General features: G+C 36.8%; 2 protein-coding genes across 9 annotated transcripts in view; one reads left to right on the forward strand and one right to left on the reverse strand.

Annotated features, from left to right (window-relative positions):
• Positions 1–12275, forward strand: part of smyd3 (SET and MYND domain containing 3) — a 36557-nt gene extending 24282 nt beyond the window's left edge. Inside the window, exons 6-13 of one of the 4 annotated variants that reach the window (XR_013325836.1) lie at positions 424–491; positions 4272–4374; positions 4485–4595; positions 5880–5967; positions 6137–6305; positions 10174–10282; positions 10435–10631; positions 11000–12275. Coding sequence is in view for 3 of the 4 variants with exons in the window: in XM_077712959.1 (XP_077569085.1) it covers positions 424–491; positions 4272–4374; positions 4485–4595; positions 5880–5967; positions 6137–6305; positions 10174–10282; positions 10435–10533 (747 nt within the window). In the remaining variant the exon portion in view is untranslated. Of the gene's footprint in view, positions 1–423; positions 492–2930; positions 3648–4271; positions 4375–4484; positions 4596–5879; positions 5968–6136; positions 6306–10173; positions 10283–10434 lie in introns of those variants that run through there. The other 3 variants (XM_077712961.1, XM_077712959.1, XM_077712960.1) reach the window with 3 other exon arrangements.
• Positions 12276–12422: 147 nt separating this feature from the next.
• The window catches only part of kif26ba (kinesin family member 26Ba), a 53949-nt gene continuing 50276 nt past the window's right edge, over positions 12423–16095 (reverse strand). For 4 of the 5 annotated variants that reach the window (XM_077712958.1, XM_077712956.1, XM_077712957.1 and 1 more), the window contains exon 28: positions 12423–14896. In XM_077712958.1, the coding sequence (XP_077569084.1) occupies positions 14748–14896 (149 nt within the window). In that variant the 3' untranslated portion in view covers positions 12423–14747. The remainder of the gene's footprint in view (positions 14897–16095) is intronic. The other variant, XR_013325835.1, reaches the window with a different exon arrangement.

The raw sequence follows: 16095 nt of genomic DNA on the forward strand, positions 1-16095 counted from the left end.
AATTGATTTGATGTATCGCGCTATCAATGGGAGTGAATGTGCTAAAATGCAGTATTTGTTTTTTTACACATATTGAATTGAATGCTTTTATTGTCATTATACATATACTTATACCAAAAAGCATGACAGAAAGCATTTCTCTTAAATTTTTATCAAAAACATGAAAGATTTAATGCTTTCCTCTAATCATTTTTTTCTGAATATAAATAAATGCCAACAAGTGTGAGGCCTTTAGTGATAAGATAAGCACTTCAATCCACTCACCAATTCCAGTACAATGGGGGATTTGCAGGTGCCAAAGTCAGCGTGAAAATCATCAAAACCCCATGAAGAGTATTTTTTTTTGCTTCCTTGAAGCTATACCGCTCTTTTCTTTTTTTAAAATCCATCTTATCTCCTCTTTTCACCCTCTTTTCCCTTCAGGTGACGTGTAATTGTTTCACCATAAGTGATGGGGAGCTGCAAGAGATCGGAGTTGGGCTGTATCCCAGGTAACAAACGCACACACTGCGCTCACACCTACAAAGGGAACAGTGTATAGAATACCTAACTAAAAAGCATCAGTTTCAATATCACTCTCAATTTTCGCATTCTCACTTTCACTTTGCACGCAATACATTAGCATCAAATTCAAATGCAACTGTGAAATAATGGAAACCCAGACAACCCTGTTTTTTTTTTTTATTATTCTGACTTGTTTGCGGAGGCACCCCCTCGACCCGATCCCGCATTTCCTTCCTGTCAGGGCTTTGAAGTACACTGAAATGATTAGCATGTGATGTGTTTTTTTTCCCCTCACTTTTTTGTTTTGAGGAGCCAAATCGAAAAAACTCATATTTGACGGCTCGTGTGGAGTGTTTGGGAACAAGATGACACATGGAGGAGCTGTTCTGTGAGTTAGACTCCAGCTGCTTCGACTCTTGTCCCTACACAATGATAATCCCGATATCGAGACTAGGGTGTGTAAACCGTGAGTTGGCCCCATGTTACATGTTGTTAGTGCAGCTACACATACACACTTGCCCTCGTCAGGTATCTCAACCAGTTTATCTGGCCAGTGTTGAGATGTCAGATGGTCACAGTAGCTTTATCACAGCTCAGCCAAACCACGGGGTGTGTGTGAGTTGTCCATTAAAGATGGGCCTGTACTCAGGATGGTCCCCTGCGTATTCATATTTTTGCGTCGCCTAGCAACCACGCTTTCGCCAAGGAAAGGAGGATTACGCGAATCAGGCTGTTCATTTTTTTCTTCCTGCAGAATCACCAAGTCTTCAAATGTTCCAATGCTATTAGTTTGTTCCACTCTTTTTTGTCCTCTTGAAATGAGAGTTTCTGTCACAATTGACGCTCTCGGCTTTTTCTCTTTTCTATAGAGTGGGAGATTCTTTCACATTGACACTCTTTGGTTTTTATTCATTTCTTTATAATGCCGGAAAATAATGCCATGACCTGAAAAAGCTCACTTGGCACTGTGAAATAAAAAAATGTTTTTCTCAGGAATGTACTTACAATATAATATAAAAACGTTGGTATTTCATGTAAAGTAGCAGTATGTCATGTTCAAGTATCTTCTGTGACTCTCACCGTACCCGACATCAAAACACTGTATTTATGTTATATTTCCCTCAAAACTTGAGCTTATCATTCAAGCTCATGATTTTCCATCAGTTTGTCTACAAGTCAACAGATTTTTTTTCGAAAATACTGCGGTTTCCCCCCACATCCCCAAGACATGCATGGTTGGCTGATTGGACACGAAATAGTTATCCATCTCCTTCTGCCCCACGACTGGCTGTCTCCCAATTCAGGGTGTCCCCTGCCTGGTGCCTGTAGTTTGCTGGGACAGTCTATATCACCCCCAGAGACCATTGTGAGGATCAGTGGTACCGAATCCATTCCCACTCAACTTGCACTGCATCCTTGAGTATATTGCAATGCTATCATACTTAGAGGCAACCAAAATTACTTTTTTACGCTTAAGAAAAAACGCTGTACCCCCCAGTCTTATATGTGTTTTGATTTCATCGCCCCATAGCTATTTTAAATACCACCAAGAAAAGAGTATCCATATTTAATCTCTCCCAACTTTAAGCTCTGATAATCATCCATTGGCCTTTGATATGCTGCTGTGTACTACATACTGGTAAACGACCTCTTCAAAAACAATATCCTTTTGTAGTTCCCATCTCCATTCACCGTGTTAAGCAACAGTTAGTTTCAGTGTCTGCCCGCAAACATTGTTAATGTTTGTTGGCGTTCAGTTCATTCAGCTTAATTAGTATGCTAATGAGCTCCCTCCATATCGGATAAAAGCGTTGTGTGGATGCCTTGATTCCTCGTTGATATTCGACCTGGAACGTTGCTATTGTAGATTGTAGAACAAAGCCAAAGACTGCAGATGGCTTCGCAAAGACGCGCCATCGCGCACACACTTCATAAAATAATGAGGGACATCATAAACTCAGACAAAGGTCTTCAATTTTCCCCGTGCCCTGCATTTTACAAAAGCTTTTTTTCATTGAAAGCACTCACAAAGCTCTTAAAATGTGTTTGTTTTTGTTTTACCATTAAAAAGCATCGGTGTCTCTTGGAATGGCACGCCCCTGCAATTAATTTTGCCTTTTTATTAGTTATTCTTCGTTTAGAAGTGGCATTATACAGATGCAGCCTCAATAAAGTGTAGAGGCGTCCCTGATAAAGCAGCTGTAAATGTATGTTTGTGTTCACGCAAGACGAAGATCTTTATTACTTTCAGAGAGAGTGACATGTTTTTTGTACTTTTTTTTTTATATGGGCATAATATGTCCTCCTTTCAATCTTTAAATAATTGAAACAAATAATCAGCTTTGTGACAACATAAAGAAGCCGTGTTGGAACTTCTCAAGCAGTCAGTCAAGTTTGTTGACACTGTTTTGAAACGTGCGTATGCATCTGGGAAATGAGCTTTTGTTTTGACAGAAATAGAGTAGACGTCTCTTGGCTTATTTGGGAGTGCTGCTACTCACTTTAATAGACATACAGAGAAACTTTTGACGAAATTCAGCCGCTTCGGAAGGAATCAATTTGATTAGTTTTGACAGTTAAACTTGCACGGTTGCCCCGCAAAGTTCAGCAGATGGATCGAGACTACTTAACTGTAGTTTTAGCACCTGATAATGCCTGCTTTTTATGTTGCTTTATCTGTTTATTTGTTTTTAATTGGTAGCTAGTGACATTTGGATAGGTTTCTGCTTCTGACACCAATATGAAAATCAAGTGTTCCCAGAATGCTTTTTGAATCAGGTTTGGAAAATAGTGCCAACGTTGTATTTCAACAGTGACACTTAATTGATTTAGAAATCAATTTCTATTTGTTTTTCGTCAAATCAGTTAAAACGAAGCAGTTAAACTATCGTTACTGTGGTTGGTATTCTCTGACTAAATTGCTGTATCCAGTCTTCTCCGCATAGTGGATTTAGTGACATCATGCACATTAAAATGACAAATAAAACGCTAGCTGCATGTCGCAGAAGTGGAAATAGATTGCCGACATTAAAGGTCACCCCACTTTTATAGACACCGGCCCTACTTTATACTGGACGTTTATACACCCAATAAATGGACCTAACTGTACATTCACCACCCTGCTGCTGTCATAACGACTTAAAGTAAGCCAGTGCACGCTTCATGCTACAAACTGTGTAATTACTGTAACACAAAAAAAAAAAGAATCCGACATTTCAGTTTTAATCTGAAGGCGCATTTGCATCAGATGTATATCACAAATGATTTAGGCCTGGTTTCGAAGAGATCATTTTTCGTATTTTTCTCCTTACTGCGCCGTGTTGCATTTTCAAACCAAGGCAACCAGCCCTACTGTGAGAGGGAATGCACTTTATATAAAAACACCTGTCACTCATATGTCTGACTCCTAGAAAGTGACAACTGTTGGCCAGTATTCCCATAAAGGTCCTCAATGAAGTTATTGATGATCTTTTGGGACTAATGGGACGCTACATTGCCCACACACAAAAGGATCAAAACTAAATACACGATTCAAATCCAGCATGTTTCTAACTCTGTGAACACACCTGATCGATATAAAAGTTAGTGAGAGCAGAGATCAGATATATACTACATACTGCTTGACCTTGAAGCCGTATAAAACTTTTTCTCTTAAGTGCCCTCCATTTCCTCAATCATATGACTTCTAATCTCCTATCTTCCCTCACTCTTTGCTCATCATTCCCACCCTGTGGCACTTCCCCTTCACCCGTTATCTGTCACCTCAGTTTATCGCTGCTAAACCATGACTGCAGGCCAAACTGTGTGACGGTGTTTGAAGGAACAAAGCTACACCTTAGAGCTGTTCGGGATATTAAACCTGCAGAGGAGGTATGAGTAAGAACACAAAACATTTGCACACACCATAATGTTATTCAGCTTTGCTTTGAAAATCATACATGGCCTTGAACAGTGTCTGTTATGTGTCTGTATATGTTTAGCTTACTATTAGCTATATAGAGACATTGTCAATGACAGAAGAACGTCAGAAACAACTGGAGGAGCAGTACTGTTTCACATGCCGTTGCCACAAATGTGACTCCAGGGACACGGTAAGACTTTAAATGAGTAAAGTATGCTCATTTATCTTCTAAGACACAGAGAACAACAATATTCAGGTCGAATGTGGCATTGCCACCATGCTCCGTTGGGGCTAAGGAGCCTAAAAGTGTCCCAAAATAATGTTTTGCCAATCTTTTCTTGCCCAATTATGGTAAGCCTGTGAAAATCGTAGCCTCAGTTTCCTGTGCTTAGCCGACAGAAGTGGCACCTGCTATGGCCCTCAGCTACTTTAGCCCATCTGCGTCAAGGTTTGGTGTTTTCAAAGATGCTCTTCTGCCATGTGATTGGCTGTAGGATAGCTATCCAGGATGAACTGACTGACTGATGTATGTAAAAATCTTCAGGGCAACGGTTTGGAAAATCCTTGGCACCTGGCAAAATCTTTCAAGGTTTGCTTGGATAGGTTCTGGTGGGGAAAAAATACACACTTGCTATGTTACTCTTATTCAAGTGTATCAGAGCAGAACACCTTCTCATTTTTTGGTGTCTCCTGTTTGCTTTCTCCCTGAAAGTGTTTTTTTTTTTTTTTTCATCATACACTCTGGCTACTTTCTCTCTTTTGATTGACTGCATTTTGAAGGAGAGGAAAAAAGCTCTTCCCCAGCAGTTTTGTTTTCCATCCATCTTCATGTGCTTCGCCGTTTCTCTTGGATCCCAAAAACATGTTTTCGCTGGCTAGCTGTCATTGGCCCTTTCCAATTGCCTTCTTATCAATTGCAAAAATCCTGAGACTTGAAAGTCTTTTTTATAATAGGCAAGTGTGCACCCTCAGACTATATTTTATTTAATCCTTTTTTTCTGTAGTTGCTTTTTTTGTCGTTGCTCTGCTCCCTTTAATCTTCTGATGATGATTGCAGGCTGCTAGGTTGTGACCCAAAGTTCACATCAAACCCTGTGTTTATATGCCCGAGGTGATTTTTTATTTTTTTTTATGTGTATGACTTTGTCTAGGTGGGCACATAAAAATACAGTAAGCCATAGTGCTTGTAAAATAGCTTTTTGCAGTTTTATGATAGCAGTGCAAGCTTTCAAGGTTTCAGATGAATGAAACCAACCTTTGCTGTTCTTGCACCTTGCAGCCATTGTTTGTGCTGTAAAATTTGCTGGAGATATTTGTTATTTAGAGTTTTTAGTAGTTCATGACATTTTAGGTATTTTCTGGCAATTTCTTTGAGAAAACTCAAGGCTTGCATTCATTTTTCATAAATATTTGTTTCTCATTGTGATCTTGAATAAGCATTCTGCAAATGTTTTTTTTTTCATTTCAATTTCAGGACAAATTCATGCTGTCAGGTGAAGAGAAAACATGGAAAAAAATGAGGGAAACGTTATCAAAATTGGAAAAACTGAAGGAAGCCTCAGGTATCTTTCATGGTCGAGATAATGTTTGACAAATGCTCTCTTATGAATTCATATTCCCTCCTTGTTATTCTCAGAAACTCATGCGATTCTCAGAAAATGGTGCTTATTATAAATACCTGGAAAAACTTTCCAGGCAACCCAATAAATCTGTTTTCAAATAACTCCCTAGATTGGCAGACCCTTCTAGATGGGTGTCTCTTATCAACTGAGGATGTCCATGTGCCCGATGAAAACCTCTATAAGCTCCGATTGGTGGATCTGGCTCTGGATTCTGCAGTTCACCTTGGTCACTGGGCGGAAGCAACAAGATATGGAGAACGGACACTTCCAATTTACAGGTGTGTGTCTGTTTACATATTTATGCCCTGAAAAAAATTGAATTCAAAGAAAAATAAAGATACAAGAAAATTATATTAGATGACAGTGATGCCCTCGGATCTCAAAGAAGGACCCCTGTTTTGGTAATGGCATGTGGCATGACTTGTTAAGGGGTACAGCAGAGTTTCCATGCGTCAATTTTGCGCTAGTTTTTTCCTTTCCTGGGGGATTTAGAAATAACCTAACTGAAATGTTATCTGAAGGGGAATCCGAAGTGAGGCCAGGGGTCAAGTGCTTCGTCCTTGGTACAGTTTGTGCAAACGATGGAAGGGAATTGAAAATTTTAAGATGCCTTTTATGGTTACAGAAAGAAAAACAAAATAAAACTCGGAGTGAGTGCAGTGAGGATCTTTCCTAGTCGTCTGTTTTGGTTTTGCCACATTGGCTACGGGACTTTAACTCTCTTCATCTTCCATTTTTTTTTTCTAATTTTGTATTTATTTTTTCTTTCACTCTGCATTTCTCCTCAATTTTCACGTAAGCATGTAAAAGCCTCATCAGTTTTCCATATATTGTATTCCTATAACATCTCCATTATGCAAATCTGTATTTCCCTGCTTTAGACTGAGAGACTTGCATTTATAATTTTTCAGTATAGGTTTTCTTTTTTTTCATACTTGTTATGACATTGGGGGAGCATGGCAAATGTGTTCCTTTTGGACTTTTGCCGCAGTTAATATACTGGCATTGCCCATTTAAATTAAAGCTGCATTCATTACAGCTTTGGCCAGAATACAAAACACAATTAGGCAGACTAGAACTAATCTCTCCTCCGTGTTTGCATTCAATGAGATTATCCTTGCTTTCCTCTCGCAAACATCTTGCTGCGAAGGATATTTTCCGCTGAATTTCCCTGGAAAGACGCATCTTCCTTCCACAAGTGTTAACGTCTCCTCGGTGCCCTCTTCTCATTCCTTTAGCCTAGAGCTGTGGCCTTCTAATGAGCTTCCTTCTTCAACTCATTCGTTCTTTGGGGAGGGAAATAAGGGCAGAATTGAGAGGGGGAGGCATCTTAATGAAATAATTGTAATCACTGCTAGGACGTGCATACGAAGATGAAACATAATTGGAGTTGCTTCTTCGTGTGTGTTTATTTGCTCGACGTGGCCGCCTGACTCGTCGCCCCACTAATTAAATCAATATTGTAACTTATTATCTGTTCGGTACTCTCACCGATTCAGTCTTTGAACTTCCTGTTTAATGATGACGTTTCTCAAGGAAGATGGCGAGCATTTTGGTAATTGCCAGGCTCTGCGATTAGTAGCTAGTTAGCCTTGAAGGTAAAAAACGATTGCCCTGTTAGTGAAAGTAATACAAAAAATGTGTTGCGGCTTTCACTTATAGAAAATATACTTACATGTTATTTAATTACCGCTAACAAAAATACAAACAGGTCACTAGAGAGTACAGCTTTAGTCAACAGGCAAATGACTCAGATGGAGTTCCTAGAGTCATAAATGTTTAAGAGCATAGGGATCGTGCATTTATTTGAGTAATTCATCTGCTAAACAGCAAATTGGGTTTTAATTGGCCTCCGTATGAGTCATTGTGCTCACAAACAGGTAGAAAAGATGATCGGGTGCTTTGTGAGGTTTAAAAGGGGATTTTGTGGTCTTAGAAAAACAGGCATGAGTGTGCTTTTATAGGCTGAGGGCTGCCTTTTACTGGCTAACTCCTAAGCTATTGGAAACAATAATAACACCTGATGCAAAAAAAATTATATATATTTATATATATATATATATATATATATATATATATATATATATATATATATATATATATATATATATATATATATATATATATATATATATATATATATATGTGTATATATATATATATATATATATATATATATATATATATATATATGTGTGTATATATGTGTGTGTATATATGTGTGTATATATATGTGTATATATATATATATATATATATATATATATATATATATATATATATATATATATATATATATATATATATATATATATATATATATATATATATATATATATATATATATATATATTTTTTTTTTCTTTTTTAAAGGATTGTGAGGGTCAATAGATACTGGTCCAAGTTATATAGATAGACATCAAATTTTTAAGACAGTCAATTCATAAAATAACATCTAAGATAAAAGTTAGTGTGTACAAGAACAAAAACAATAACTTGAGTAGCAAATTGACAGGACCTCAGCTTGTAACAAATGCACAGATCAAAGATTAGAGACCTTTGAGTTGTCCAGGCTAGTTCACAAAATATATAAAACTGTTATAGTTGTAATATTACAATTCCAAAATGGAGGACTGTACGCCGCATGATTAAAATCGTATGTAGCGTTTTATAATGTGAACATTATTATTTTAACCTTCCACTACAAATGGATTTGACGTTCATTTCTGTCAATGACACTTAAACAGAATCTTTCACTGCCAACACTCACAGTTCAAACAGATTTGATGTCATTGGCATCTGTGGCAGCCAATCTTTTAATCTTGCACAAGTGTGTACCAGGTCTCAACATTTGGAGGAGGCTTCCGTTTTGTCGACTCTTTAAAGTGTCACCAACCTCCTCCAGCGGGTCCCTGACCTGACACAATATTGTGAAGTCTCCTCTTGACCCACAAAAGAATTCTCTGAACATCCAGCTTTTATTCTCTGAGCAATTTTATTATTCAGCCTGATTTATTATTCAGCAAAATCCATACAACTCCAAGTGCAGTGTTGAATTCAAGCAAAACAACAGAGATGGAGGCGACCCTAGAGAGGGGTTTCTGTCTCACTCGCCGTTTTCCCGCGGCTTTAGCGAGGTTACCACAAATCATTTGGCATGGAAAATCAAAGTAGTTTACGTTCAGGGCACAGAGGGGGGGCCTAAGAGCTAAGATTGCAAGAGAGGAAAGAACGGAGGGTGTCACCCACTTTAATCCCTGCAGTGAGCTGCACAAATATGGGCAAGAAGCAAGCAAGCGAAACGCATGATAATAAGGAGAGGAGATTAGAAAGGAGCACAAATAAAGTCAGGCAATTGAGGCGTACCTCAAAAATATAGACCCTACTGCGCATTTATCACGATGGAACGAGTGCCCCCGTTTTCTTTTCCATTATTCTTTTAATTTTGCACAGCTGTATGTGTGTTTTGGTGGGAACTAGCTGTGAACGTGGGTGAAAAGATTAAACAAATTTAGATTTATTCACAGGAAAGCAAGTTAAAAAAAAAAAAATCTTTCACGGTGGGTGCATGCGATTTTTTTTTATTTTTATTTTTGCCATTTAAACATGAGCTTGCATTGGTAGTCCATTCAGTTGCATTGACAATCAATGTACTATTAAATTCCATTGGGTAGTTGGGAATTTTTTTTTAATGTTTTATACTACAGGTTAAGCATTAACTCTGTATTGAGAGTTTAGAAATAAATGAATAAATGGGATAGTCCATACCTAATATGTATGACCAAAATGTAAATTGTGGTTTTCAATGTATTTAAGGAGCGAAAATATACAATTCTTCAACCTCTTATAATGGAGAAAATATTGTTTAGGGGTGCTATGAAATACTACATTAAAATGGCAGCAGACCCTATTTTATACACAATGCGACAGAGAAGGACGAATATTTCAATTTAATCTCAATCAGACTTCTTTTCTGGTCTCAAATATTATTGTAGGCTTCCTTTTATGTACATATTAGAGCAATTGAAGACTATAGATTGTCTGTTGGTGTGAATGCCAACACTTAATCATTTTTTTCCCCCTCCACTGGTGCCATTGTTCATCTGACCTTGGATTTCATTCCATTTCTCTTTTCTTGCTCCAAAGACTTTACTTCCCCGATCCTCATCCAGTCCATGGAATCCAGTTGATGAGAATTGCAAAACTGCAGCATTATTTGGAACGCATTAAAGATGCTCTAGACACTTTCAAACAGGTGTGTAGTAGTGATGTAGCATTTCATAATTGTAATAAACTTTAAATTCATGCTTCGATTTTATACAAATGCTGATTATCCTTATATTCTATGAGTTGTTGCCATTTCTGAATATACAACCCCTTAAAATGATTTGCTTGTGTATCCACCAGGCCTTTGAAATCCTCAAGATTACACATGGTATTGATCACCCATTGGTGGCTGATTTGCTGGTCAAGATGGAAGAATGTCGCTTCGAGCTTGATCAATGATGAACCCAATGGTGGCATTTTTTTGCCACTTTAACCTTCTACATTTAAGACACAGGATTAACATTTGGTATATAAGTGTAGCCTTCACGACCTAAAAGGTGATGGCCACACATTCTCATTTTATATATACAGTGCATATGTATTTTGAGCTTATGAGGTTAGTGGTTCAGAAAATGAGATGAGTATATATTTTATCATTATTTTCATATTTTATCAATAATTATAAGTTAAGTAAATATATTTTAAAAACACTCAGTTGGTTACACTGCAGTGTTTTAATTCTTAATTTGCTCATACTTAAATCTCTGTCCTATAACATGTTAAATCTGACCATGGGATGATTTATTCCATTTATTTTTTTACGTTTTTGGTTACGGTGATGTCATTTGTTAGGTGTGCCTGACAACAAATACTTCATCTCTCTTTCAAAGTTTGCAGATCATGTCTTTCTTTTTGTAATTTTCAGATTCCATTGCATTGAGCACATCCAACGGCTCTGTGCATAATAAGTATGTTCAACAAAGTCCGGCTCTCAAAACATCCATCGTACCCTTGCCACTTATCTGTGACACCCACTTCCTGTGCTAATCCCTGCTATTGTGAGGTATTCTGTCAGTGTGTGTTAAGGATGAAAATTGTCTGATGGAATGTTGTAATGCTCCACACGCTTGAATCTCTGTAAAAAAAAGGATGACAACATTTCCTCTGGGAGGTTAAAGTGTGTTTATGGGTTACGTGAGCATTACGGTGACATTGTTTTTGCTTTTACAAATAAAACGCGTCACTTTTCTGACACTTTTTCCTATCCACATGGTAAAGTGTCTAACATAGTCAGCTGTGAACAATTGGCACTTAGTCGTTACGGATTTTATTTGATTCAATGGCAAAGGATACAAAGCGAAAACCTTGTCAATATTTCATTCATGAAATGTGCGATTGAAATGTCACAACACAGTATCTTTTTTCAATAGTTGTTTTCCACAGCCTATTTTCTCCCCACTAACTGTCACAGACCATTAAATCAGATTTACCGTCATCACTCCCACTGGCTATCACCCAACCTTCGCTCACTCGCCACAAGACTTCAAATTACATTTGTAATCTCTCTCTAGGTCAACACGTTTATCTGCAGATAGAGCCTATACAAAATGATTATAAGTTGACATCAGTGATAGTCATTCGTTAATTCCAGAAGAAATATGCTCGTCATTACCAATATAGACAAATTAATGGCAATAAAGGTAAATACAATAGAACAGTATATGAGTATATGTCTTTCAAAAAAGCAGACATGTCAAATTTGTCGAATACATTCCTTTATTTACATTCGGCCATCTTATTAGTCCACCAACACGCTGTGTCAAAATACAGTCAGTTCCAGTCTGGAATCATGCAGAGAATATCAAACTTGACATACTTTTAAATTTTCACATTAAACCTCGACTTGTGATGACATGGCACTTACGACTAACATACCAAAAGAAGAAAAATGAGCCAAAAAAAATGGACTTGTACAATAATCTGGAAATGTTTCATTTGGATTTTGACATAAAAATGGGTTCAAATGTATAAACTAACAGATTTGGCAAAGAAACCACTTTTAAATCAGGGTGCCCTAAACATCACAACTTTTAACATGGGCTTTAGTTAATATATGGTTCTCAGTCTTTAATTTTTTTCACTTTTTCATTTAATTCTCAGTATGGCTGAAGAGTGTAATAGAGGAGTGTATGAATAAAATGTGTACAGTATATACTATTGGCCTTTCAACTTATATCCAGAGGCCATTTTGAGAAATGCATTTTTTTTAACACTTAAACATAACTCAAAAATGAATCAACAAAGAGTGAAAATAGTTGTTGTTTTTTAACTTTTGTATTTCATTTTTTTTCTTAAGTCATTTTCAGCCAGGAAATTTACTTACGCAGTATAATATGCAGTATGCATCATTTTGGGGCTTAACATCACATTTACTAAATGTTGTTGGCAAAATATATACAGTACAGGTATCTTTTTTTAAAATCTTAAATGCATAGTAACCTTAAGGCTTAAATAAATACACATAAAGAGCTGAAATAAATAGACTTTGATTCACTATGAGAAAGAAAAATAGCAAAGGTTGCGTCCGATGTCTTATGTTCTGTCAAAAAACACCTTCAGGCCAGTTTCTCGCAAACATACTAGTTTAAAAAGAAAAAAAAAATGTGTTCCCATGAGATTACCTCCTGTCTGCCTCCACATTTTCAGATAAATGACTTCTACTTAAGTCAGGCAGCCATGAAAAGGTCCAAACCTCACACACAGTATATTTTCTTTGCTACTGTACGTAACATTATCTCCTCCAATTTGGCATACATTGAACACTAAGGAACAAATAAGCATCAGAGAAAGAAGAGGATTGAGAAGTATCAAAGCTGCAATAGTGATGTTAAAGATTTTTTTTAAAGGTTATTTCTGACACAAACTCACTCTTTCATATATTATATTTGTACAAACATTTAAAGCATAAACATCTCAAGCACCGTATATAAGGATATAAAATGACATGGAACCTGGCAGAGATCGCTGCCTCGTCATCTTTTCCCCAACTTTCGTCCTTTTAATTTATTTTTTCATTGACAGCATAATTAGTTTTTTTAAAGTCTGTAATTATTTTTTCTTCTCATTCCTGAATAAATCGTTCAACCTCATCCCAATGATAAGAGCTTTATAGAAAGGTAACACTTGATTCAATTAAAAACACGCGTTCGTATTAAGTCTGTAATTAATTTTTCTTCTCATTCCTGAATAAATCTTTCAACCTTATCCCAGTGATAAGAGCATTATAGAAATGTAACACTTGATTCAATTAAAAACACGTGCTATTTTCCATGAGTAATAGTTATATGATGGCTATTTAGTACTAGTGAAGTGCTTTCTAATTGGGAAAATGACATCTGTATGTAGTTTTCTTTAGCCTACCAGATCCACATCATAAAAAAAAAGTAATCTGGATTAAACCACAGACGTTTCGTCGCTACATGGTCCCTTTTTCTTCACTTATTTTAAAGCACAGCCATTAACGCGTTTCTGTACAAATAGAACAAAACAACACAGATACAAATAACAAAGAAGCATCCATCAGTGGATGCCAGAGTGGAAAGAAACATCTCACCTTGGCCATACGAAATAATTGCGCTGGGTAGGAATGTTTCAGAGTAGAAAGTTGAGAATTAATTTTTAACACGGCAAGTTCCCTCATATTTTTGGTCCCTTTTTTCGTCTTACAAATAACCTGATTTTTTTAGAATTTTTTTTTCCCCCTTAAATCATTCCATTGAAATATCTTCCCCCAGGTAATGATCATGCAAACATCCTGTCTAAGCAGGGCTGGAGCAAAAAAAATCGCCCTATTAGATACAAGAAACCCAACTATCCATGCAGTGAGCTCAAATCACTGTATAATAACTTAAACGTTTTGATCTTCTGTTTGACTCGCTCACTGACGACCCTTGATGTCCAATATACTTGAACTGGGAATGGGATTTTGGACGTTTATCACTGTAAATCTGTCATTTGAAAAAACACAATTTGCTGTATGTTTTCCCTTTACTAGCACCATACTGTACGTAGACAAAGCCAAGAAGACTACTCTCCTTCTTGGTATAGATAAAATGTTAAAAAGGCACTTTTTTCCATTGTTGTCTATCTGGCTTTGACTAGCTGCACAACAGGGCTTGCTGTAAAAACACTGGAGCTCTATGAATATTAACTTCTGTATTTTACCATGTTGCCCTGCCAGACCATTTTGTCCAATGAGTGAACAATGTTTGCACATGTTGTTGACAAGTCATGGGAGTCTTGCAAAAATTGCAATGTAAAAGGCAACCGCACCAAAGCAAAAAAGAGTCTGATGTATTTTGGTTGAGACCAAAGAAAACCAATGATGGAAATAAAATGTTAAAAATAAAAATGTCAGAATGGTTCCTGTGCTGCCATTTGGTTGTCAGAAAGCTTCCTTGTAAAACTGCTCGTTCAGCTCTTCTGTTGTTCCAGATGAACAGACAGGTTCCCCCCATGGGCCACTTAGGTTTCTCAGTACACATCTAATTGATTCATCCATCAGCTGTCTCTCTCTGCTTTCCAACAAGTGGAGAATAGGTAAGTCAGTCAGTTGTGAAAATCCTCTTTAAATATCTCATAGCATATTCCACATTGACAGATCTTCCTGCATTTTATCGATGTTTGGACGACATATCGAAGCAGGTGATCATCATAAGGTGAGCTTTGCAGAAGTTGACTCTGTTTTCCAGTTTGTCCGTCACCATTTCCAGAGCTTCCAAATACTCCAGTGAGTCCACCTCATAAACCTGTTGCAGTTCGACTGGAGACAAAAAAAAAAAATGGGATGTTTAGATTTCAGGGTAATCTTGTCAATCCCTCGAGAGAATGCACTAGGCAAGGAATGTGTCTGTTTAACACAATAAAAACAAGGTAATTGCTTAATGTCACATTGTAAACAGCAAGACTATTAAGAAATGGAAAGAACACAAAACATGTTGTGTAAAAGTCATTTTAAAATCTGCAAGATCTTGTTTAAAAACAAACAATTGAAGATGGACATGGAATTAGCGAAACATGCATTGATTTTTAGCAAATTGGTTTATTGTAATAGTCTACACAGTCCCTGCAAAATGGACTTATTTCTCCAGTTATCCAAATCACTACAACAAATATAATTTGAGACTTGTTAAATACGACATAAGAAAAATGCATATTTTAAGTTGAAGAAAATGTTGTTGTGTTGTTTTTCTGCATCAAAATTCTTACTAGTACTGTATTGAAATATCAAGAATGTTCCATTAGGGATGAATGTGGTACTTCCAGCAGCTGGTTAGTGGTGGTAGTCCAAAATGTAGCATATGAGTCTCAGATCATTGACAAAATTTTCCAAGCACATCAAACCAATCAGCGAAGCCCAATGAGTGTTGAATCACAGGATGAAGTGCTACTTTGTATTGATTTGTAGTGACTCTATTAGCGAGGGCTATTGCTTATGTTTTTTTTTTTCCTCCACTTCATCTTTGTAATGAGACTTTTATGCACTTTGCCCTTGCTGTAATGTCCCTCTTTATGTGATTGCAGTAAGAATCTTCTCACTGAGTCCGATCACGTTCTAGCATTCCCATTGTCATCTATCTGAGGGAAAAGCGGCACATCTAGTTTGTGAGGTCTGATGTCGTTGCCCCCGAGATGAACCCTTCAGCAAAGTCATGTGAAGCCACATTTATTATACTTAGGTAACCAGTTAAGTCTTCTCTCTTGAAATGTCAACCATGACATAAACTTGCAAGGATGCTAACACTATTGATCACCGATAACCATGAGCAAGTTCATCGCCATGTGCATTGAAATCATGTTTTTCATTTAAAATACATTTAATTAACATTTATATAGGCCTCATTGAAAGATTAAAGACGACCTAACTATAATATAATAGTTATTTTAAATATTTATTTAAGTTTTAACAGAACCATGTTTAAAATGTATATAATTAAATAAACAATGTTTATTCTTTAATCT

This window comes from Stigmatopora nigra, chromosome 3, assembly GCF_051989575.1.
Source record: "Stigmatopora nigra isolate UIUO_SnigA chromosome 3, RoL_Snig_1.1, whole genome shotgun sequence".
Lineage (NCBI taxonomy): Eukaryota > Metazoa > Chordata > Actinopteri > Syngnathiformes > Syngnathidae > Stigmatopora > Stigmatopora nigra.